Source organism: Balaenoptera musculus, chromosome X, assembly GCF_009873245.2.
Source record: "Balaenoptera musculus isolate JJ_BM4_2016_0621 chromosome X, mBalMus1.pri.v3, whole genome shotgun sequence".
Classification (NCBI taxonomy): Eukaryota; Metazoa; Chordata; class Mammalia; order Artiodactyla; family Balaenopteridae; genus Balaenoptera; species Balaenoptera musculus.
Genome location: NC_045806.1, coordinates 84,203,966 through 84,228,633, shown reverse-complemented (window position 1 = coordinate 84,228,633; position 24,668 = coordinate 84,203,966). Strand labels below are relative to the sequence as shown.

Here is a 24,668-nt window from a genome sequence, read left to right as displayed (position 1 = left end):
TCCTGAATTAATGTGAGTAGGAACCTTTAGCCCTCACATGTGATAGGAAAACTTCTATAATTCTTGTGTGTGTGTGTGTGTGTGTGTGCGCACACACATGTATATAGCATGCCATATACAACTGTAGTTGTGTATAAGTTTCTGTATATGGGCTTGTATACTTGGGCATCTTATTTTTCTTGGGCAATAAGGAGTATGCCTTCTACTTCATTTGTATACCCTACAGAGCATAGTATACATAGTACAATGTAGACTGCATCAAATTGAGTGTCTCAGGAACTTAAAATTATTGGTCAATCTTAAAAACCAATGTTAAAAATGAAAAATTTATTTAAAAATGATAGAGAACATCGTAAAGTCATACAACCTCAACTTAATCTCCTACCTTTTACATTTTTCTATTTCAACTACAAATTAATGCCCATTATGATAAATGAAGTATTCCAAAATTTTCAGATGTCTTTTAAATCATGAATAAAAAAAGAAAATATTTTCAGTGACGTTGCATTGTTAGATATATTTCATTGTGCTCTCATCCTGTGAAAATTGGTAATCTAAGTATGGCATGTATGTTAATTATGAATTAATGACTGGCTAATCTTAACTCAGCCTTGGGCAAATCTGCTTCTATTTGCTTCCTCAACCGTTCAGTGGTGGATAATGACTCCTGGCCCACAGGCGTCTTGAAGATTTTACTCTTTGAAAATGGAAAGTGCCAGACAGATATTTTCATGACACAATAACTTTGAAATTGAGCAATGAACAGGCTACCTTCCAATGAAACTAGAAGGGGTGACAGATGGGTATAACAAGAATTTTGAAACTACAACTGGCTGGGACTCCAAGTTTAACATTACCCTCTAACCGCTTCTTCTCTCTGCTTTGCCCCTTTTCCTATTCCCAAGCAAAGTATCAGGTGATCAATAACTAGGCCTTACCCTTCTTTTAAGAAAGTGCCATGCTGCTAGTTTCTTGTGGTTTTGGAGGAAAAACAAAATCCCGTTTGACTCCTCACTTCAGTAATGTCCTATAATGCCTGTTTCTGTGAATGATATTTATGGGTCCCCATTTTCCAGGTTATTGCCCTGGAAAGTTATGTAACCAGACACTGATCTAAAAGAGAAGTCATACCTGAAGTTTACGAAGTATTGAATTTGTCCAAAGTTGAGTTCTTGTTCACAGGAGGAGAGCCTGGGACCCTTTTTGCTGGGTTAGCTTTCTCCTTTGCTGAGTCTGAGCACTTAGAATACTTTAGTGTTGGCCTGCTGTGACTCACTGCCTGTCCAGTGGCTTAAGAGATGCTTAAGCAAGTCCACAATATGTCTCTCAGATAATTAAACACTGGGGTATGCACAAAAGGACACATTTATTTATGCATCAGTTATGGGGTCATTTTATCATCGGCCCCTATTTCCACTTTCTCAATACAGCCTAGTAAAATACAGTATTTGAGAATCCTTATGCTTTGCCCTTTCCTACTCCCTAAACCTGATGAAATGCACGTTTTCATTGTTGTCTTCCACGTGAGACGGATCTGCTCCATTTCAGTTGCAGGGAATATTCTTAACAAACACTTACCCAGTGTGTTCAGCAGCAATCAGGCCATTGATGATGATGTAGAAGTTTATTAGAACATGAAGAGAAGAATTACCTACAAGTAATTCCGGAGTACTGGCTACCAGGAGCCAAAAGCCTCATAGGCAGGAATTCATCAAATAGCATGCATTTATTATATGTTGGCTGCCAGAAGTTTAAGCACTCGAGCTCAGACTTGCTACTAAACCCTCCCCAGCATGCGGGCCACCCACCAGTTGCAAGGCATGATGACACGACAGATAACCCGCCCTCCTTGGTAGCAGTATGGATACGGGTAGTAACCTAGTAAAGGTTCACAGACGCGGCGGCAGTAGCGGTTGCCTCGACGGCAGTAAATACAACAATAACCTCTCTCATCCAGCATGGGGTCGAATTCTATTCCATTTTCAGTCTGAAAGAAGAAGAAGCCAGTGTTGGAGGGGGCAGGTTCACTAGGAAGAGGTCTACCAAGCAGGGGAGGAGTATAAGACTATAGGAGCTGGGGACTGGTGAGCATTTAAGTTCCTGAGCCTGATCTTGGAGATACATCAGTGGATTAGATCAAGACTGATTTTATTTTTTTAATTAAAAAAATTTTAGAACAACTTTATTGAGGTATAGTTGATTTACAATGTTGTGTTAATTTTTGCTGTACAGCAAAGTGATTCAGTTATACATATATTCTTTTTCATATTCCTTTCCATTATTGTATATTACAGGATATTGACAAGATTAATTTTGAATGAGTCTTCTAGGGATTCCAAGCTTCTTAAATACTTTTTCCTTAAAACAATGACCATTATCCTTTCAGTGACTTTGATCTGAGGGGTAGTGAGTTTTGTGAGGGCTCTTTGTTTTTCCTCTAACAAGAAAAACGTGAACAGAACTCACATAGTCATTGATTGGGAGTTCTTCCTCGCTTGCTGCTTGTCTGGCGTGACGGGTCTTCTCCACCTTCACTTGAGGGACCACCCACTGCTCATTTTGTTCAATGCCTTTTTTTTCATTGGTAGGAAAGTGAAGGTCTTCACCATCCTCCTCAAAGTCTTGCAACTCTGAAACTAAGGTAATAAACACAAAGTTGTGATACAACTGCTTTGCTTGGGGAACTAGCATTTGGGGATAGAGATTTTCATTGTGTCTTCTCACTGCCATCATTTAGGCATGAATGAACCACTTTTCCAAGCTCCTGCAGCTGATATCTTACGGAGATCTTCCAAAAGAAATTTGACCATTCCCATGTACATAGACTTCTTTGCTCTTTTGGCAGCACTTACTGCTTTGCCTTATTAGCTTATTAAATTAAAAACTGAGGGCAGGGGACTTTGGTGTCTCCTACAATGATTTTATTCACGGCAGGTGCTCAGTAAATATTTTTTTGGTTGCCTGATTTTTTTTTAATTATTTATTTATTTATTTATTTTTTATTTATGGCTGTGTTAGGTCTTCGTTTCCGCACTAGGGCTCTCTCCAGCTGCGGCAAGCGGGGACCACTCTTCATCGCGGCGCGCAGGCCCCTCACTGTCGCGGCCTCCCTTGTTGGGGAGCACAGGCTCCAGACGCGCAGGCTCAGTAATTGTGGCTCACGGGCCCAGTCGCTCCGCGGCATGTGGGACCCTCCCAGACCAGGGCTCGAACCCGTGTCCCCTGCACCGGCAGGCAGACCCTCAACCACTGCGCCACCAGGGAAGCCCTGGTTGCCTGATTTGATTCAGTGCCCTCTGTTCTCCTTCCTCATCCCTTCTCTTTCCTGAAATTTTAAACTTGGTATTTAGAAATTATCTTAGATTTACAGAAGAGTTGCAAAGATAGTACAGAGTTTCTGTATACCTTTCACCCAATTTCCCCTAATGTTAGCATCTTACATAACCATGGTACAATGATCAAAACTAAGAAATTAGCACTGGTACAATACAATTAAACTACAGACTTTATTCAGATTTCATCATGATTTCCACTAACGTCCTTTAGGAGAAGAATGTTGAAGCAGAAGTTGTAGTAATTGCACTTAGTTGCTTTTTTTTTGCTGGTTGGGTCTTTGTTGCTGCGAGTGGGCTTTCTCTAGTTGTGGGGAGCGGGGGCTATTCTTCATTGCGGTGCGGGGGCTTCTCATTGTGGTGGCTTCTCTTGTTGAGGAGCACGGGCTCTAGGCACGTGGGCTTCAGTAGTTGCAGCACTCGGACTCAGTAGTTGTGGCTCGCAGGCTTAGTTGCTCCGCAGCACGTGGGATCTTCCCGGACCAGGGATTGAACCCGTGTCCCCTGCATTGTCAGGCGGATTCTTAACCACTGCACCACCAGTGAAGTCCCTAGTTGCCTTTTTTTTAAGGCCAAAGAGTACCAATAGATGCCTGCATTGGTTAGAGCATTCTCTCTTGGGAAATGTAGTAATCTATGCTGTCCAGAATGAGGGAGGCCAAATTCTATACTAGCTGGGCAGAATAAGATGTCCAGGGACTTTGCCCTCTCTATGGGCTGACTGGAAGTTGAGAGCTGGAGTCTTTTACTCTGGACCTTTAGCACCCAATTACTTTTATACTGATTCCTAAAATAGCCACAAAGAAATTTGTATTGCAGTGACTGTCCTATCATCCGGGGAGGATGCCACCATTTGATATAGAAAATCCTTCTTGAGACAACAGAGCATTGTTTTGGCTCTTCTCTCCTCTGTTCTTGGATTGGGCACACAGTGGTTTGAGCCATAGTCTGGTAGCCCGACTGCAATGAATATAGATGTGCAAAGAGAGACAGATTAGCTTTTCGCTATCACTACTCACATTAGGGTGGCGTTACCTTTGCTGGAATATTTAAAAGCCTGTCAGCATTAACTTATCTGATTTATAACTTGGCTGTGAAAAATTCCCTCCTCACTGGCAGTCAGCATATACAGTTTCATGTAAGAAGATATAAGCTGATCATTTGTTTTCCTAGAAGTGTAGTCTCTGAATGCTGGGAACATTAACCTGTTACTGACTTTGGAAAACAGAGGAGGAGGAGGAGAAGGAGGCCATACCTGCTATTAGAGTGGGATTGATCCAATACATGGTCACATTATCACAAATCTCCAGAATTTTGGAATTTTTAAGAAAGTCTCGGTTTTCAATAGGCTTTTCTGCTGGGACCCAAATCACTGACTGTTCAAAGAAAGTTGTGGTAATTTCTTCATTCTGAGAGAAGAAAGTAGTTCAGGGTGGGGATAGGCAGAGAAATTAATAAGATGAGTGAGACATTATGGGATCCTGGAAAATACCATATTTCGAGTCTGAATAATAATTCCAGTCCCAGAACTCCCAGTGAAGTAGATGCCCTTGGGAGAGTTAACAACTGGTCCCTCCCTCTCCCGTCTAACAGTAGGGCTGCTCACTGAAACAGGAGCCTTCTCTGCTACCATTTCTCTTAAAGTCAGGAAGGCTTTCCATCATTTTCTGGGCCTCCCACTGGGCCATGTATGTTTTAATTTGGGCTTCTGGAACCCTGAGTGATTTACATTTGTTTTCTTTCTTTTAAATGGATGTTGTGAGTGCCTGCCTTGTTTTAGGTTTACGACTAGGATTGCGGATTGCAAGCCGAATTTGATCTCAAGCTGAAAAACACTCCTGTAATCCAAATTGGTGAAATCACTTAAGTAGCAACAGAACCTAATATTTTGGTTTCACAAGATTGTGTGTTAATGGTATAGTTGTAGTACCAAAGATACTTTGTTTCAAAGTCAGGTCTAACTTGTGACTTCACTGGCCTTGCTACTATTTTACTCCTTTCATTCTAGATACTTAGAATTTGTCTCACAGAATGTTTTTTGTTTAGGTAGCCTCTCTTACATTGTCAAGAATGCCCCCTTCTCTTCTGTTTCTAGTGTTGGAAGTAGTTGTCTTGTATACCTAGCTCTTAATCATTTGTCTCCTGGGCTTTGACATTTTTTCCCCTACTCTTAATAAGGCTTTTCCTTTTCTCCTTTGTTTCTTTCTAGCTTTATGATTTCAGTGTTTTTATTTTTTGAAATATGGCTTTGTAATTTTTTCTCCTAGTCACTTAAAACTCTCATCTTAGCTCCTTTGCCCTTGAGTCTGTAAAGACTTGGGATGCATTGAAAGGGACTGTATAAAATGAGGTTGGTACGTTGACTAGCTTTGTTAGCAAAATCAGGGCTATTTATATACCTGCTCTGCATGTTTAACATGTACAAAGTATGGATACAGTGGTGAGGGAAGTGCAGAATAAGAGGGTTTTTGTCATTCAGGACCACAAATTTGTCTCGTAAAAAAAATCTGTAGCCTGAACAAAAAAAAAATAGGATTTTCTTGAAGATAAAGCAATTTCACTATCATGAGATAAATACTTGTGTTATTTAGACAATCTGACAATATTAACTGAAGAATAAATTAGGGCCAAAATGAGACAGTATGGGCCTTTGCCTTTAACTTTTTTTTTTTTTTTGCCATGCCGCATGTGGGATCTTAGCCCTCCTGCAGTGGAAGCACGGAGTCTTAACCACTGGACTGCCACAGAAGTCCCAGCCTTTAACTTTTGCAGAAAAATAAATCTTGTTGTGTCAGTTCGGGAAGTCATTGCTGGCTGGCCCTACTCAAATGCTTACATTATTTTCCGTAAAAAGCAGCATATGATATTGGATATAATAGCTTTTTATCTTCTTGATTCTCCTTTCATCTTACTTTTGCCCCCTATAGTAATCCCTAATATCCTGGAAGTTGTTCTGTTCCTCAGATGCATCCAAATTAGGCTTATTTAAAAGAAAAAAATCTCCAAAACTTTTCACTTGCCATAGACCTTGGGAGCAGAGCATCGTCTTTGGGGGAAATCTTCTTTTTCTTAGAAATTCTAGGAACCAGGGTCTGTAACTTCTCTGGACATGAGGAGACTAATATCATGTCTGTGGGAGCCAGTGACAACCCTGAGACTTGGGTAATGGAAAGAAAAAAGTGATCCCCACATCACCTCACCCCCCAAAATAAGAAAAGTAAAAGAAAAAAATAAATGAGTAGATGAGAATTAACATGGAGAGAGTTGGGCAGGAGAAAAGTGAAAAAGAACCTGGGAGAGACAGAAGAAAATTAAAGAGGTACTTACAGTATATAGAGTGGCCACTGTGACTTTGGCATAATCTCAGTTTAGATTTGCCAGTTAAACACTAAAACAAACCAACCCAACCCAGTATTTGTTTCTTCTGACTACAGTGGAGGTATGCTGTCATAGATAGCAGCATACCATAATTACAGTCAGGATATCAGGGAAAAATTAAGTCTCCTGGGCCTTACCGATGGCTGTATTTTAGGCAATAATCCTCCATCTCCCACTAGGCCTATAGCGGCCATTCAGCAATTGCACTGGTGCCCTAGGTCAGGGATCCCCAACCCCCGGGCCTGTTAGGAACCCGGATGCACAGCAGGAGGTGAGCGGCAGGCGAGAGAGCAAAGCTTCATCCATCGCTCGCATTACCGCCTGAACCATCCCCTGTCCCCGGGCCATGGAAAAATTGTCTTCCACGAAACCGGTCCCTGGTGCCAAAAATGTTGCGGACCGCTGCCCTAGGTTACCTCACCATGGCCTGGGAGTGTGCTTTCAGAGAATTTGTATTATACTGTAGTTCTCACCTTCTTTACTTTTGTCTTTCCTAGTGATATGTTAAAGGTGGATTATTCCATTAGCAGCCCAGCATAAAATGGTAAGGTGAGTGAACTGAAATCTCCTTTTATTTAATTTTTAATTTTTGATTGAAGTATAGTTGATTTACAATGTTGTGTTAGTTTCAGGTATACAGCAAAGTGATTCAGTTATATTTTATATATATACATGTATATATATATTCTTTTTCAGATTCTTTTTCCCTATAGGTTATTACAAGATATTGAGTAGAGTTCCCTGTGCTATACAGTAGGTCCTTGTTGGTCATCTATTTTATACATAGTAGTGTTGAACTAAAATCTTTAGAATAGGTGAATGTCACTGTGTGACAAAAGTGGCAAGGATCCAGGTGGCCTTGGGGCTTTTATTCAGGACTTTATCTTTGGCAGGATTGGTTTTGCTCCTCCGGCTCACCCCTCTTACCAGAAATCTTTGGTTTGGAAGCAAATGTACATAATGGTTACCCGGGTATAAAAGTACAGCGTTGGACTTAAAAGCAGGAACTTTAGGTTTGTTGAAAGGCCTGAGTTCAAGATCCCAATCTGCTCTGCGCTAGCTGTGTAACCTTGGACAAGTCACTTTTTGGTCTGCATCTGAAAATGAGGATGATAATAGTACCTATCTATAGGGTTGTTGTGAGAATCAAATGAGGGTAAAGCATTTAGTACAATGTCTGACACAGAGTTAGCCCCCAATAAATTATGGCTTTTACTATTACTATTATTTTTCTTACATACCTCATCTATTTCTTCCTCTGGTTCAGAAAATTCAGGAATCACTTTAATCTGAGTTTTGATGAAGCATTTTTGAAGACCTACAAAGTAAATGCCAGTGTATCCCTATAAAACAGACAAAAAATAACAAAACTTCCTGAAATAGCCACAATTAATGAGTTTCATGGGTTGTCAGGGCCCTAGGCTGGCAAAATTTGAATTCAAAGGGAAAGCTTTGTCTTATAAATTAAATGGAGGCTACAGGGTATTTTTAACTTGACTCAAATGTTCTAATATTTTAAGTGGGAATCTTTAGGGGGAAAATATCCAACTTACATTTTTAAAGTCATGTACTTCCAATGTTTCATCAGTGCCATTTCCACTTCTGAATATTTCAGTTCTGGTCACGGGATCAATTTCCATGTAAATCTTCTTCTTCTCTCCGTTGCTGTAGAAAGTGTGCTCCATGTCATATGTCTGGGAGAACAGAGGAAAACAAGCTCTAAGATACTCAGTATGTCCCTTCATAAGACACTTTAATTGGGTAATATCTGGGGCACCTTCTTTTTCCGGAGCCTTTGTAGAGAGGTGCCATCTCAGCAGCTTGCTGTTGGGAATTCTCTGAGACTCGAGATTAAAGTGAGGTGTTTTTTGGCACTGGAGCTGATATGGGGATCCCTTCAGAGCCAGTATTTTGTATTCAAGCCAAGTTGCTGAACTAATTACTAAGAATTCCAACAGTTTTCTTGGCAGCCTTGACTAAATAGCAAATGATATTTTGCAAAGCAGCCTGTAAGGTGTTTTCCACTTGTGGTAAGCAGAGGAATCACCAAAAACCTATACTGCTTCTTTAAACTACCACTTCCCTTTCTAAGTACTCAGTAGTCACCCACTTACTCCCTGTGAAATTCACTAGGGCTGAGAAAGAGATTTGAGCAGATTTAGAATGTTTAGGCCTTGCTCTTTATCTTATCCATCCAGGGATTTAATATTGTCTCAACAGTCTTGGATCTGTACTTTTTAGACTCTGAAGACTCTGAAGACCATTCTCTTTGGTGAATATTAGATAATCGTCTTACCCTGACCTCAATTGCTTCCTTTTGTCCTTTAAGCTCCAGGAAACATTTACTGCCTTCCCCTAACCTTTTCTGTTATGGGCTAACCAAATTCATTCAGTTGATTCCTGATTTTTCTTTTCCAAACCCGATTCAGCTGACTTCAAGTTCTCCAGATTCTCCTGCATATAGAATTCAACAGCTGTGAATTGTAATATGCACTATGTAATATGGAGTCTCTCAAGAAGATAGCCTTGGCAAAGCTGCATATCAGGTTGCTCTTGAGTAGTTGAAACAAAACCCCAGACTCTCTCCTACCCTCTAAAGGAGACAATTTTTCTAAGGACCAAAAGGACCAGTCCCATAGAGTATCCCAGTCTATTAATAAGCCCATTACTTATAACGGAGGACATGTTTATAGCTAGAAGCAAATAAGTAACCTAAAGGAATTTGTTACCTGTCACAAACCAGGCCAGACCTGATGGTGCCATGTGGAAGTCTATCTTATCCCTGTTGTTAGGAGGCCTTTGGCTATCGAGTTTCTTCATTCTCATTTTTCCTTATGAAAAACATTTGGTAAACTAAAAGCCTGAAAAAGCAAGTCATCTACAGAGCCATTGTTGCTTTCTAATGATACTATTTCCAGTGGCAGTCTTGTATTGCTTGTGCTGGGTTGGGTTGTTTTTTAATGTCTGCCGGTATCTGTGACTGAATGTTAGTATAACCTGGTCAAATTTTCCCCACCTCAAGTAGAAAAACAAATGGGAAGGGTTTGTAGAAGCAATATTACTTCAAGTGTGAAAAGTTGATGTAGTCGCTGAATAGGAAAACAAGAGACAATGTCATTTACTTCTTTGCTGCCCTACAGTGCCTTGGACATGGTCAGAGCTGAAGTATATGTTGAATACCTTTTCCCCACCAAGGGCAAATTCTCATCTTCCTAAAGAGAGATTTTGAGCATTGGCAAGGTCTTTTAAGAGACCATATTTTAAAAGGGGAAGGAAAACAGTATTTAGAACTTTCCAGCAACTGCAGAGTTAACACAGCAAGTCTGGCCTGCTTTGTGACAGGTAGAAAATTTCTTTAGACTTGTTATTTGCTTCTAGTTATAAATTTGTCCTCAGTTCCAGCTCTGCAGCCAGCTTGAGAAACTTCTACCTATGGCAACAAATTGAGCTCTCAGTGGGCCTGACCTAAGTAGAGGAGAGAGGCATCTACTTCAGATCCAGCCTTGTCAGATCTCCTAACAGGGGGGAATTTCTTTAGAAATACTATCCATTGTTGAGACAAATGTCGACAGCCCTAGTCATTGGGGGTGGGGTGGGGTGTTTGTTTCATCAGTAGCACAACTGATGGATTATTGCACGGAAAAATGAGGTTAGAGACTAGGGGATGTTGGAACACTGCCTACCTGGGCAAAAGAGAAAATACAGGCTGTATTTTCAATCATTGGTAGAAGACTATGGAACCATACTGGTGACATTTAGGATTTCAGTGTACTTCTGTGGAATGAGTTTTCCTGCACTGTTGGCAATGCACTTCACTTGGACACCTTGCTAGATGAAAACTATTGGAAACTGCCAAGCTCAGCAGATCTTGATTATTTTCAGCATTCTTTCAAAGAGGTTTTTTTTTTTTTTGGTAGGGGAGGAGGGGTCCATTCTGATTGTATTTATTCACTAGCATATTGCCTTTTTGTTAGTAATGGTAGTGGGATCAGAATGACTTCATTTATATGTAAAATCTGGGTGGGGGGTAAGGAGCTATATATTCACTCAGATGGAATTCCACTATCAAAGGTGCCCTTTTGGAACAGACTGTCCTTTGTCTAGGAAGATGATGCCGGTGGCCCACTTTGGACTGCTTAGGGATGGGTTTGAGCAAATCCAGACATACTGTCTGGTCCGGGTCCCTGTGGAGCACATTGCCTGGGTAATGGCTATGCAAGCTTCACTGGCCCATATGAAGACTGAGCTCATGCCTTTGGCTTCAGAAGTACTTTTCTGTCTACTAAGCTCACTGGCTCAGGGGCTGAGGGTCTTTCTGGAGATGAGGGAATAAATGGTTTTGTCCACTCCAGGTGCAAACTAAAGCAGAGAAGGATGACCGGTCTGAGAGAAGTGTGAGTGGGCTCCCAGTAGTTCATCTCAGACTGCCTCCAACTCAGCTTTATTCCAGGAAGGACAGAGCAGGGACAGAGTATGGTGAGAAGTACACTTCCACCAGACCGGCACATTAGGGCAAGTTAATCTTTGGTGTTTCTAGCTTCCCTTTTCTGTTCTTTTTATATCCTGCCCTCTTTGTACCTTCCTAGCCCTTCCTCCTCTTCCCATCTCCCTCTATTCCTCTGTCTCCTGTCCAGACATCTAGGAATCTCATGGTGCTTCAGGTACCTTATATCAAAGAAGAAATCAATCTGACAACTGATCTCACACTAAGGTATTAGTGATGGGGGTTTGTCTGTTAAAAAAAACTGAGTGCAATACTTAACTCAAAGGAATGAATTACTAATGGTGGTTTTTAAGCACAATGGCACCAGGAATAAGAGATATATTAAGGGCAAGGGCATCTTTCCAGCAGCACTCAAATGGGCTCCCACTCCATCCACACATAAGGCTGGTCTCAACTATGAGGGACCAGAATACTGGCGTTGGACAGGGAAACCAATGGGATGGAATATGACTCAGAAGTGAAACGAGATAGATACGTGGTGAACCCCAAGGAGTGAGGGATGTAAGAAGACCACACTGACAAAACGTGGAGAGAACACAAACTCACTTCTCTTCCCTGCTCAGGAATTCTTTCCTCAGTCCAGTTAAATTCTCCACTCAGGCAGCAAATGAGCCCTAACATCCTCCTTTCACAGTTTGCTGTGTTTTCTGGCCTCAATTTGTGACAGTCTCTGAGATCAGAAAAGAAAGATTTTTATAAAAAGTAAAGCTGCCTCAGACCTCAGTGTGATGGTTCTGTTTCGGGGCAGGTAGCTTTAGCTTGTCCTGAAAGGGATTTGAGGACATTTGCCTTAGGTTTGTTTTTTGAAGCCTATGATTAATCTAGCTGTTCTTCTCTCCACCTTCATTTCTTACTGTCTGTTTATGAGGTACACTCTCCAAAGGTAAAATACATGCTCAGAATAGCTGGCTAGCAGGTGTTAGGCTGGAAGGAAAGGAAGGGAATGCATTGTACTATATTATTACCAACCTAGCCTGTGGGAATTAAAGGGCCTCTGGGTATTTCTTTAACCAACACAGAGCAGACACATTGTTTCTTAGGCAAAGCTGGACTCCTGCATCTTCAATCACCAGTTCTCAGTCCTGAAAAAAACTGGCATAGGCAGCACAGACATTCCTCTTTTTCAAAAAGAAAAAAACCCCATTTCTTTCATGTCGAACAGCGGTCCCCAACCTTTTTGGCACCAGGGACCGGTTTCGTGGAAGACAATTTTTCCACGGACCGGGGCTGGGGGGAGGATGGTCCAGGCGGTAATTTGGGCGATGGGGAGAAGCAGAGGAAGCTTCGCTGGCGCCCTGCTACTCAACTCCTGCTGTGCCGCCCCGTTCCTAACAGGATGCAGACCAGTACCTGCTGGAGGTTGGGGAGCCCTGATCTAGATCCTCAAGCTGGCTTGGAAGTTTCTTCCTACCCACTACCCTCACCACTCCTTGTTCTTAAATGCAGCTGAAGAATAGTGAAAAGACTCTGTAGACCAGGTTCTAGCCTTAGCCTCAACTCTGCCACTTACAAGCTGTGTGACTTTGGACAAGTCACCAAGTGTCTCTGGAGGCTCAGTTCCCATCTTTATCTCTCACCCATTGCCCAATGCAATGTTGAAGAGTTGACAAAATCAATTTTTTAAAAAATTGAAATGTAGTTGATTTACAATGTTGTGTTAGTTTCTGGTGTACAGCAAAGTGATTCGGTTATCCATATATATAAAATATATAATAATATATATATTCTTTTTCAGATTCTTTTCCCATATAGGTTATTATAAGATATTGAATATGGTTCCCTGTGCTATACAGTAGGTCCTTGTTGTTTATCTATTTTATATATAGTAGTTCGACAGAATCAATTCTGTTCAGGTTTGGCTAACACCTGTCAGGTTGAACCGTTGGACTGCTACTACCTGTTGATTTCCTGGGCCGCTTTCCCCACAGTAGCCCCAATCCCTCGCTCAGCCACTGAAGGACAGCTCCCTTTGAAGACCTAGGTTTTTTCTGGCTGGTACCAAGTAAATTGCCCAGCAAATGCCTTAGGAGAATGAAGAGACTGAATACGAATGTGCCCCTAGTAGCCGGAGTCCTACTCTACATAATCCATGCTGCCCCTTGGCAGCCGGGACCAAGAGCTAGCCTGTGACAGTGGCTGGACAAGGGTGGACTTTGCTCTTGAAATGGTTTGAGAGGAAAATAAAATGAAGTCTTTTTAAAAACGCTGACGTGGCACCATCTGGTGAAGCTCAGTCCCCCTGCTAAAGAGATTTCAGCTCCATCTCCATCTCTTCCCTTGAGGGGATGAAATGCTTCTCCAGACCCACATTTTACCCATCAAACTGCTGTGTAGGAAAGCCCAGGGAACTCGGGGAAGAAAGTTGTATCCCCCGTGTGCCTAGAGGGGGAGTGAAGAAAGTTGGTCTCTGGCCAACTTAAAGAAATAGGCACAGGAAAGCCCGATCCAGACTTAGCAGGAAAGTGCTTTTTCTGAGCAAAAGATTTTCAGCCTGTAGTGCTGTTGGGCTTGCAGTCTTGAGTAAAACTCTTTTAATGGTCATCTGCAGTTGAGGTGAGGGGGAGGCCAGATGGATGCCCACCTATCCTACCCCTTCTCATCTCATCCTGGTAGTATGCAGAAGTTGAGGAGACATCCCCAGGAATCTGCGGATTGCTGTGTGGGCTTTAGGACTTAGCCTTTCCAAATAGCCCTAAAGTCACCAGGAGGTTCCTATATATGGCAGGAAGGGCAGCATTTCATTAATTTAATTTATGATTCTTCTGCCTCATTCTACAAAGGATTGGAAGGGATAGGCTACAAGGTCTGTGTTACATCTATCAACTGTTGGTTTAGGGCTAGAATTTTTCTGACTTGTTTTCTCTACGTTGGATGAATTAGCTGGGGAGTTGACTTCTGATTGTTTCAGGTTCAATGTGTAATACAGGGAGCTTTAAGCAAGAATGTTTCTCTTGGGAATCTGCTTCAAAGACGTCTGGGCAGTCACTGCCTGGAAGTGGAGCCTTGTCATGCTCTCTCAAAATCTCTGGGACTGAATCGGCCCTCTGCTTGGTTGAGAAAGCTGAATACAGAACTCGAGGGACTGGCTTTCATTCAGCTCAAGTGGCTTCTATATGTGGCTGTGGGTTGGGGATCTGCAGCCTGTAAGGGAGTGCAACAGCTCTCCCAAAGTTAGTCTTCCTTGTTTCAGTTTATTTTCATCCCTTTCTCTCTCCCTCTCTCCCTCTCTCCCTCTCTCTCTCTCCCTTTCTCTCTCTCTCTCTCTCTCTCTCTCTCTCTCTCTCGTGTGTGTGTGTGCTCATGCCTGAGATGTGTGAGGAGAGGGAGTCCATCACGGCTTACTCCCCGTTTTAGATCAAGAATCTGGATATTTTGTCCACACCAAGGTGGGAGGTAATAGAAGGAGGAGGGGGGAAATTACTGGCATGGAAATGTCAACACCAGATGTGGAATGTTAAATAAACACTTAATTATAAACAGATGTCAAAAAGCAAAATAAAAAGGATGTGTGGCGGAGGCTAGAGGAGCAAATGCTAAGAACTTGGAGAAAGTCCCGGGATGCCAAACACGTCACTGTCATCCATAAGCTCAGCAGTATCACCGGTTCTCTCCACCAAGGGCCCCAAGAGTCCTCACAGGTCCCACAGGCTTGTAAAGGAAAGTCCAGAAGAGCCTGGGTTTTAATCTGCTAACTGCTGTTTCTTGCCAGGCCATACTCTTTAGGGGAGCCTCTTTAATTTGTGCAAGATGCCTGGATCCTTTTCCTCTGCAAATCTTCTTCCAAGACCAATCTGACTACTCTTCACTTCCCAGCAATCATAAGTCAGCTCCGAGGCAGGCTTATTGGCAGCCTTAGCCATTGGAAACAACAGATGTTCCCTGGGGCTTTTTGTCTGGGAACTAAAGGCAGTGGGCTTAGTGGAGCATCCACATGTCCAGCTGGTTCCTCAGTTTGCAATGGACCCAGCCTGGGTTGTGGGGAAGGCCGGGACTTAAATATCAAAGGCAATAAATTGTAACTCCCCATTGGAACAGAGAACAAACAACCTTTGTTCATGGTGGAAAAACTTGCCCCAGGAGACACCTATTTATCATCTTTTACCAGATTACTTTGTAATGATTTTGTTCATTTCTGAGAATCCCTTTGCTAAAAATCACATCCTAAGACAGATTACTTCTTGAGAGATTTGGTTCTTGATAAACTTTATTTGGTAGCATACCTCACCTCTTCTGTGCATGCAGTGACTAGGTTTTACATTTGGTTTGAGGAGTCACAGGATTGCTCCTTATAATGCATTAAAAAATGAACTGGAGTGAGAAGCAAAGACGATATAATACAGAAGCAGAGGCGACCATGGGCTCTGTTAGTGAGCTTGGCACCTTGCTAGATAAAAGCAAGGTCCCCACCTAGTCATTTATAGTTGCACCGAGACAAATAGCATTGTAAGTTTAGAAAAACACATAAACTTTTTCAAAATAGAATTTGCAATTCCAATGGCTAAAATAAAACTAGAAAAACCATCTGGCCCCATGTTTAGGCAGACATGTACGGGTGCTCAGAAGGGCTAGCTACCTACTACACCCAGCTAAGAACATTATGGCCATGGAGGATGAAAGGGTTTATTCTCCTCTAACCCATCTGTAATTGTCAAGAGGATCCAAGATTCAATTTGTGGGACAGCATGTTACCTTGGGAATTAGCTAAGTAATAGCAGAATTGGATTGGTATGCATCTTGGCACTCTTATTCATTTGTTGTTTCTTTCCTGATCTCAATTGCTTTGCCCACCTTGCTAGTCTGAATATAGGTGGCTTCTCTAGAAAGACAGGTGAACAGTAAGCAGTTCAGAAGCAGAGAGCAGTGAGAGAGATAAGAGAAAGGGCTAACTATAGTCAATGGATGACGCGTGAAATCCTTTCTGGAACAAGGTATAAATAAGAAAGCAAGTAAACAAAGTTTGCTATTCATTCTCCCTCTGACTTAAACTTGATAAGGTAGCCTCTAGTACTAAATGAAAGTGGGTATGGCAGCAGAGATGAAGAATCCAAAGGTGGCTATGCCTTACTTCTCTGTTTTCTTTTGGACACTTGTCCACTTGATTTTCTATTTTCTACACTTCCTCACCCCCTGCCTCTCCTTCCTCATTGATGCATATTCTTTCCTCTCTGCTCCTATCACTCCTTTGGCCCCTAATGGTTCATCCCAATCCATTATCTTCTTGTATTTTATCCTCCCTCCTGGATTTTTGCCTTTCCCTTCCTACGTCTGTTATCAAATAGAAATGAGCATCCCATGACAACAAATTAATAACAATGGTAGCAACAACAACATCCCACATGCAGAGAGAAAAATGTGGCAAAGCCAGAAAACCATCTTCACAGTTTATAGCTTGTACATTTATTAATTCTCTTTCAAATGGAAATTGTTGGCATGAAGGGACTATGATTTTCTTTGGGTCACATCTAAACTTAGCCACTGTGTGTGAGCCTGGGAGTAACAGTAACACTAAGGTACACTAATATCAACTACAATGGCCAGCCAAGCTTCACCAAATAACCATAGTATCAGAAGCATTATGAGATATCTGTGATTAATGACTTGGTGTCACTTTTCTACCTTGTAGCATTACTATTTCAGTGGGACGCCAACGACTGTGGCTCGTGAGAAGCTGAAAAGCTCTAGGTTTCTCGGTTTTCTTTTTCGAGTCACAAATAAACATGAATTCAGGTATGAGAATTGCTCCTTCTGAAAAGGAGTTTGCTGCCTGTCCTCACAGCAGATGCATTAAGTCAGAAACATAATCCCTGAAAATCCTTTGCTGCCATTTCTCGTGGTTTCTTCTCATGTGGTAGTATAATTACTTTTCCATCAGTTTCTGCCCAGATAATTGAAAGAAAGATGGAAAGTATTTTTTCTTACAGTAAAAAGTTTGCTTCTGCGAGGAATCTTAACTCCTTATAAAAGCATTATAAAAGAATGGGTAATTCTACATCTTATCATTACTAACCAAAATGCAGAAAACATATTTTTCCTTTACCAAAATAATTAGGCAAAAAAGAGAGAGCAAACCTTGACTGAGTTTTTCATACCACCAAAAAATATACACAAAAAGAACTTAATGACTTTCATTTTCAGAGTAATATACATGTCAAGCACTAATTAAATTCAATCAAACTCAAAACAGAAACACTGGATAATAAAGTGCATTTACTCACTTTTTTGGGTGTCTCAGGCCAGAAGTGCTTGCCCCCCCAAAACAGGACAATTAGAGTTAGGGCGAGGATACCGAACACCAGTCCACAAATCTTAAGTGATTTACATATCTTCTTGGATTTAGAAGCTTCTGCCTAAGCAAAGAACAGAGAGAATAAAACAATACACAATAGCCCTTAAAATTGCAAGCCATAGTTCAAAGTCACTTGATTTCACTTTTTAATGTTCATATTGTAATATGATAAATCTGTGAAACCATGCTTCTGCTCAAAAGGGAATAAAAAATATGAATCAACTTACATTTAGAATGTGACAGTCCTCACAGTTCTCTGGAGGATTCTTTGCCATGGTCTCTCAGCACACAGCACTCTTTCCCTGCTTTGAGAGGACTAAGAGACCACTGCTGAGGTGGAGTTGCAAGTGAGTCGGCTAACAGATGCCAGAGGAGAAGCTGAATTTATATGGCTCAAATATGTCATACCAGAGCCTGAGGGAGCCCAGGGGGCTCCTGTGCTGCGATTTGTTACATAGATATACCCATATATGTGTATAACTTCTGTGCACAGAATTCCATCCAGAATGGCAAAGACAGAAGGTTATAATGAAAACTATTGTCCTGGGGGTTGGTTTGGAAGGGGATCAAGCCTAGGACACATTGAAATGATTTTTCACTATGAACTTAAAATATCAGTGGCAACACACACTGCACACTCCAGAAATAAGCAAACAAAACAAAAGGAATGAAGTTCTAATTTCAATTCCATCTGCTCTAACAAATATTTATTGCAGGCACTGTGCTTGGTGTAGGAGATTCAGGAATGAATAAGGTAGTGCCTTCTTCACTATGTTAAAGCTCTTTGAGGACTGAGATCAATAGGTAGTCAACTAATTATAATCAGAAACAAGATTTAAAAGGTTAATTATACGTTTTCTTTCTCTCTTCATTCTCTCTCTCTGATTATTTTCCTTTCCTAGGCTCTCTTCCTCAATCTGTTCCTTAATGTTGATATTCCTTATGGTTCTATCTTTGATGATCTTCTCATTCTATATATACACTTCTTGGATGATCTCATCCACTCCCACAGTTTAAAATATCACCTATATATCAATGATTTCCAAATCTTTATCTATAACTCCACTGTCTTTTGAATTTCAAAGCCATTTGAATATCTCTACCTCGATGGACCTCAGGAATCTCAAAACTCAACATGTCCCACATCAAACTCTTCTTCTTTTCACAACCCCTTCCCCCAATCTACTTTCTTTCCCATATTCTTAATCTTGCTTGGTGGCTGAATTAGTTTGCTAGGGCTGCCATAACACAACAGAAATTTATATTCTCACAGCTCTGGAGGCTAGAAGTCCAAGATCAGGGTTGGTTTCTTCTGAGGCCTCTCTCCTTGCCTTGTAGATGGCTTTCCTCATGTTCACATGGTATTCCCCTTCTATGCATGTATATGCCCTAATCTACTCTTCTTATAAGGGCACCAGTCATATTGGATTAGGACCTATCTGTACAACTTTATTTTTCCTTAATTACCCCTCTAATGGCGCTATCTCCAAATACAGTCACATTAAAAAATAATGGGCATGAGGACTTCAACATATGAATTTGGGTGGATGGGTGGGTCACACTTCAGTCCGTAACAGTGGAACCATTATTCACCCAGCCTTCAAAACCAGAAACCTGTGGTTTGTCCTAGACTCTCCTCTCTTTGTCACATTCCCTTATCCAATCAGTGACCAGGTATTTTTGATTCTAAATTCTTACATCTGTCAAAGCCATTCTTTTCTCCCTATATTGACTTTTAAAGCCTTAGTTTAGGTTGTCATCTTCTCTGATGAGTCTCAAGTCCATATCTCTAACCCAGGCTGCTCTTAGGGCTCCAGATCCATGGGTCTATCTAACCTGCTAGACATCCCCATTTGGATATCCTAGAGGTACCTCAAATACCACATGTTCCAAATGGAATTAATTATCTCTCCTTCCAAATATACTCTTCTTTCTACATTATCTCTCTCACTAAATGGCATGATGATCAGTTTCTTGAATAGAAACCTCCAAATGATCCTTGATTTCTTCCTCTCTTGCCTATTTAGGCCTCCATGCCTAATCAATTATTAAATCCAGTCAATTTTGCCTCTGAATTATCTTCCCAATCTTATTCTCTCTATCCTCAAGTTCCACTGTCTTAGTTGAGGTTCTCATAGTTACTTTTAGTGTTGCAATAGAGTCCTAACAGGTTTTCTTGACTCCAATCCACTTCCTTCAAGATGATCTTTTCTAGGACTCAAATCTGGGGATAATCTCTCCCCTGATTAAAATCCTTCTGTGTCTATTCATTGTCTATTAAATCAAAGCTACTTGTGGTGACCTCATAGGCACTTCATGGTCTTGACTCTGCCTAATCCCTCCAAGCCTTGATTTTGGACAATTTCCTCCATAGAGATGGAGCCAACTGGGTGTCTTAGCTGGGCAGAGCCATGGAGCATGTATGTGGGACTTCATCCACATCCTAATATCTTGAAGAAAAATAATTTTCTAACTGTTGCTGACATGATCATGCATGAAATTGATTATGGAAGTTATGAAATATAAATCATGGTTCTATTTGTTCTACAATTCTTTGGCCAACTTTAAAAAAAGAAAAAGAAAGCTATGAGAGCAGTCTTATGAAGAAACCCATGTTTATTGTGTTAGATGGTACCTCCTCAACAATGTTACTCACACTATGCTTCCAATGCCTTCCTTACACCTTATGCTTTAGTGATTCTGAGCACCCTCTGCTATTTTACTCTACAGGGCATTTTCACATGCTATATTCTTTGCTTGGGTTTCCCTTCCTCCCCTTGTCTAACTGAAAATTCTCATTTAGCCTTCAAAATACTGCCTAGATGTTACCAGCTCCTGAAAGACTTCCCTGATCTCATCTCTGCCGTGTTTTTCTTCTGAGAAGACTTTGAGATCCTTTAAAACATGCCTCATTTGTTAAAAAGATTGAGTTAAAATAGAGGTCAAATCAATATGCCATGGAAGCATAGGAGGAGGAGTGATGAAATCTGTTTCAAGAGAGCAAGGAAAATGGCAGAAAGCACTCAAAATTTCAGTAGATTGTTCGTTTATTAGCAATCTATGTGGCAAGCACTTTTATAGGGGCTAGATATATATTTAGTAGTGGACAAGACCAACACAGTCCCTGATATTATAGAGCTCAGAGGCTAGTTGGGGAGACATAAGTTAAACTAAAAGGAAAAAATCCTGTAATAAATAAAAATATATAAATTATGAAACATGGTAAGAAGGAAATGTTTAAGGTGTTATGAAAGCACCTAAATTGGATTGGGGGAGGGAGTGGTCAGGGCAGTCCATGCTAAGGAGATGTCCCTTAAGCTCAGACCTAAATAATGAGTAGAAGTTAGCCGGTGTAGAGTGGGAAAAGATTATTCCAGGCAGAGGGACCAGCACGTGCAAATACCCTGAAGCAGAAAAGAGGTTGTGTTTGGAGAGTAAAAGGAAAGTCAGTGTGGTGATAATATAGTGAATGAGGAGGAGAGTTGCTTGAGATAAGGCTGAAGAGGTAGGCAGGGACCATATCATACAAGATTGTATCTGTTAGGACTGTTTTGGGCTGCATGTAACAGAAACCAAGTTATGGTGGTTTAACAAAGTAAGAGGTTTATTTTTCTGACATAAAGGAGCCTCAGTGTCAGCAGTTCAGGACTCATACAAGTTTCAGGACCCAAGCATCCATCTTTTTGTTCTATGATCCTTTGAGCATGACTTCCATCTTCATGCTTCCAAGGTGGCTGTTTTACCTCCAGGCAGCAAAAGGAGAGAATGAAAAGGGCAAAAGACATGTGACAGCTAAGTCTGTCTCTTTCCATCAGGAAAGTAACAGTTTTCCTGGAAGCCCTATCCTGCTGATTTCCGCTTATCTATTAGTTAGAACTGGGTTGGATGGCCGCCCCTAACTATAATGTAGTATGAGGAGGTTTTATTTTCAACTCAGCCTATTACTACTCCTAAAAGAATCCTGGTTTTGTTATAGAAGGGGAAACATATTGGGTAGGCAGTTTGCAGTTTCTGCCACCAAGGGTGAGGGGTTTCTTAGTTTATTCTAAGAACAGAGGGAATTCATTGAAGGGTTTTAAGCAGGGGAGATACACAGTTCCTTTTATGTTTATTAGCATCTCTCCGGCTGTTGTGAGAAGGGTGAATTGTAAGGGAGCAAGAATTTTTAAAGGTTGACCAGTTAGAAAGTAACTGCAAGAGATTATGGTGGCTTGGATTAAGGAAGTGGTAGTGGAGATGGAGAGAAGTAGACACATTGGGAGGTATACTTTAGAGGTAGCATGTACTTGGTGATAAATTGGATACACAGGGTGAGAGAAAGGGAGGAATAAAAAATGATTCATGTATTTCTGGTTTGTGCATTTGGGTGGAGAGTGGTGCTGTTCACTGGGATTAGGAAACATGGAAGACCAGTTTGGGGTGATGAGTATGGACATGTTGAATTTGAGCTGTTTATGAAGCATGCAAGAGGAGATGTCTTGTTGGTAGTTGAACATATGTGTCTGGAACTCAGAAGACAGGCCCTGGAGTGGATATAGAGATTTGGGAGCCATTTGCCTGTGGATGGTATTCAAAGCTATGGGAGTTGATGACATGGTCTAGAGAATGAGTGCAGAATAGAAGGAGAAAAAAGCTCAAGACTGACCACTGGGGAATCTTCAAGAGTTATTTATTTAAAAATGTACTTTTAGAATGGTTTTCACATTTTTATTAAAAAATACATACTCATTATAAAATAAGCCAGCAATATAGAGAAGTGCAAAAAAGAGGGAGAAAATACCTCCAAACCTGCACTAACCAGAAATAACCATTATTGTGCCTTAATTTCCTTATCTGAATAAAGGAGGGTAAAAATAGTAACTATAAGATTGCTGTGATAACTTACTGAGGTAATCCATTTAAAGCGCTTACTTTGCAATCTTGCAGATATTAACAGTTCATAAACATTAATTACTAAGATTAATGAACATTATTCTGGACATCACTTTTATTATAAAGGATTAAGAAATGGATAGATATAAAATTTTAATAGAAATAATAAACATGCTCTTTTTAAAAGTATGAAATTGAAGAAAAGAAAAATAAATCAAAGTGAAAGTAAAGAAATTGATAAACTTCAGATAAATGCTTCTCCCTCCCTCAAGAAATAGTAGTCTCTGAAAGGCTATTTTAAAGTTAAAATCAAAGATTTGGAAAACATAAAGAGGTTATAGTTATTATATTTTTATCTCCATGTTTCAGTTTTTGATAGTGTTAGACTGATTCCGTGGGTAGTTGGTTAAGAACATGGGCTCTGAAGACAGCCTGCTTGGATTAAGATCAGTTCTATCACTTACTAGCTATAATATGGTGGGCACATTATTTAATCTCTATGTGCCTCATTTTTCTCATTTTTAGAATGGGGATTAAAAAGTGCCTACTTCATTGGGTTGTGAGGAATAAAAGAGTTAATACATATAAAATACTTGGCACAGTGCCTGGTACATAATAAACTATTATTATAAATATGAGGAAATGAGTTATCATTATGAAATATGATGAAATGCACTTCCCCTCCCAACTCATGATTTTGTTAGCTATATTATTATTTTTACCTTCTCATAGTTTAGTTTACATTCTGTTCTCCACCTAGAATTCTCTAAGTTGTTTGGTCTTGCTTCTGTGTTTAAATGAATTCAGTGCTTACCACTACTCCTTTTATCACAGCTACTTTATTCCTGAGTTCTTTGTTTTGATATATCTCTTGGTTGTCTAGATTTTATCAGCTACTGGTTCTTTTTTTTTAAAGCAGCCCTCATGAGTGTTGCATTTCTTGAATTTTGGCATGTTTGAGAATATCTGTCTGTTGAAGGGCAAACAGGTAGGATAGAAAATTCTTGCACACTTTTGTTCCCTCAGGAGTTTGTCGATATTGCTCCATTGTCTATGGCATTGTGGGTTACACTGGTCTTTTCACCATGGTCTCTTCCATTCATCCTTTATCTGGATGGATTTCATTGTAGAAATTCCAGTATTAGAAGTTAAATGGTGGAGGGGGACACTGAGGTATCAGAAAAGCCAAGAGAACTGTAGGTTTAACAAAGATGGCAGTGGTGAACTCTGTCAAAAGCCTCTGCAGGGCTTCCCTGGTGGCGCAGTGGTTGAGAATCTGCCTGCCAATGCAGGGGACACGGGTTCGAGCCCTGGTCTGGGAAGATTCCACATGCCACGGAGCAACTGGGCCCATGAGCCACAATTACTGAGCCTGCGCGTCTGGAGCCTGTGCTCCGCAACAAGAGAGTCCGCGATAGTGAGAGGCCCGCGCACCGTGATGAAGAGTGGCCCCCGCTCGCCGCAGCTAGAGAAAGCCCTCGCACAGAAACGAAGACCCAACACAGCCATAAATAAATAAATAAATAAATAAATAAATAAAATGGGAGGAGTCATTGTATGCATTTCTTAGAGTTAAAAAAAAAGCCTCTGCAAGGTCAAAAGGCTGTTAAAAATAGGGTTTGGGTGGGTGGGTGGGGGAAGTGTGGAAGAGCATCTTGGGCTGCAAGAATAACATGAGCAAAGTCATATAGGTGTATAGCCCAGCTTTGCAAGGTTACAGGGAGGGGAAGGGTACTCAGGGCAGGCTTCCAGGAGAAAGTGACAAAGAAATCAAGACTTGCCAGATGAATAGCCAGGCGAAGATGTCGACAGAGACAGTGTTCCAGGCAGAGGGAAATCATGGACAAAACCTTGAAAATGTGAAAGAGAATGGAATGTTTGAGCAACTGAAAGAATTTTAGTGTGGAAGGAGTGTTTAAATTTTTTTCCATTACAAAGAAGTACATCCTCACTGGCAAATAATCTATCAAAAGTAGGAAGTAAAAAAAGCAAAGTTTTTCTCCACCTCTGCAAGTCCTCAGAATTAACCACGAACACTTTAATGAGCATTATTTTATATCCCTTACTCTTCAAGTAAATATTCACACTCACATATACATGTATGTGTGTATGTATACAGTATTAATAATTGTAAAAATATATCATCTTACAAAAACATTCATGTTTGTCTGCTACTTGATTTTGCCACTTAGAAATATATCACAGATATCCTTCCTTGTCAATACAAGAACTCTATTAATAGCTGAATAATATTCCATTACAATGAAATATACTGTAATTTATTTAATGGTTACCT

At 40.7% G+C, this 24,668-nt stretch overlaps 1 protein-coding gene across 2 annotated transcripts; it reads right to left on the bottom strand.

Moving 5' to 3' along the window:
• Window positions 1-1,605: 1,605 nt before the first annotated feature.
• TNMD (tenomodulin) lies at window positions 1,606-17,930 on the bottom strand. 2 transcript variants are annotated; one of them, XM_036840044.1, is made up of 7 exons: window positions 17,728-17,930; window positions 17,430-17,561; window positions 8,264-8,404; window positions 7,952-8,053; window positions 4,588-4,741; window positions 2,467-2,636; window positions 1,606-1,987 (listed from the first exon to the last, which is right to left on the bottom strand). In XM_036840044.1, exons 1-7 carry the CDS (start codon window positions 17,773-17,775, stop codon window positions 1,778-1,780), a joined length of 957 nt encoding a protein of 318 aa, XP_036695939.1. In that variant the 5' UTR covers window positions 17,776-17,930; the 3' UTR covers window positions 1,606-1,777. The 2 variants fall into 2 exon arrangements, with proteins under 2 accessions (XP_036695939.1, XP_036695940.1); XM_036840045.1 differs by lacking the exon at window positions 17,728-17,930 and having other exon boundaries at window positions 17,426-17,513.
• Window positions 17,931-24,668: the final 6,738 nt, after the last annotated feature.

Coding starts and splice junctions, on each gene's coding strand:
- TNMD (XM_036840044.1), bottom strand. CDS start 17,775: ATGGCAAAGAATCCTCCAGAGAACTGTGAGGACTGTCACATTCTAAAT. Junction 4,742..7,951: donor CAGAGGAAGAAATAGATGAG/GTATGTAAGAAA, acceptor TTCTTCTCTCAG/AATGAAGAAATTACCACAAC. Junction 1,988..2,466: donor AACTCCCAATCAATGACTAT/GTGAGTTCTGTT, acceptor TTCTTCTTTCAG/ACTGAAAATGGAATAGAATT.